We start from the raw sequence: 697 nt of genomic DNA on the forward strand, positions 1-697 counted from the left end.
GGGTTTAGTAGAACTAAACCGAGCAGAGACCTGCGTTGAGGGGCGAAGAGACGGAGGAAGAGGAAGAAGAAGAAGTGGCAGCGACAGCAGCAGGGGTGGAGCCATGGGTAGAGGCTGGTCCAGCAGCAAATGGTAAGCTTTTTTACACAGACATATATAGACACAGAAGAAATAAGGAGAGACAGACCAATGCATGCTTAAATGGACTCTCAAGGATACCTACTGCAAACATGTGGCTACACCAGTGTGTCATTTTGTGCATGCTTGAGTTATTGAATCATTACATTATTACAGTTATCTTTAAATCCTCACATAGTCCACTGATAAATGTATATTCTTGAATCTATCTATATGCTCAAGATAAAACAATCAATAGCAACAATGTCAGATTAGGTTGAACATAAGTAGCTCTACAACTGTACACAAACCCCACATACTTTTTATTTTTTTAACAGCTATGGTTTTTATACTGTAGGCGCAAAGTGATAGCCTGTTAAAATATGCGCAAGAGTTATGAATCATGTAAAGCGAGGCCCCAGGAAAAAAGGAGCTCTCTCTCTCTCGTAAGGTCATTTGCTGCACAGGCTCATCTGGGCTCTAATTGAATTAAGCAGGCCTCGGGGGGCCCCAGGCTAACCTGAGCGCTAATCTGTGGGCCATTATTTCCTGTTAACAGCACACTCCTTCTCACCCCCCC

General features: G+C 43.3%; 1 protein-coding gene across 5 annotated transcripts in view; it reads right to left on the reverse strand.

Annotated features, from left to right (window-relative positions):
• Positions 1–697, reverse strand: part of ttll7 (tubulin tyrosine ligase-like family, member 7) — a 69,418-nt gene that overhangs the window by 6,416 nt on the left and 62,305 nt on the right. Inside the window, exon 21 of one of the 5 annotated variants that reach the window (XM_035653483.1) lies at positions 7–137. The exons of 3 other annotated variants lie outside the window; for them this stretch is intronic. In XM_035653483.1, coding sequence (XP_035509376.1) covers positions 14–137 — 124 coding nt within the window. In that variant the 3' untranslated portion in view covers positions 7–13. Of the gene's footprint in view, positions 1–6; positions 138–697 lie in introns of those variants that run through there. One more of the 5 variants, XM_035653481.1, reaches the window with a different exon arrangement.

Source organism: Morone saxatilis, unplaced genomic scaffold, assembly GCF_004916995.1.
Source record: "Morone saxatilis isolate NCDOM2014 unplaced genomic scaffold, NCSU_SB_2.0 Contig12, whole genome shotgun sequence".
Lineage (NCBI taxonomy): Eukaryota > Metazoa > Chordata > Actinopteri > Moronidae > Morone > Morone saxatilis.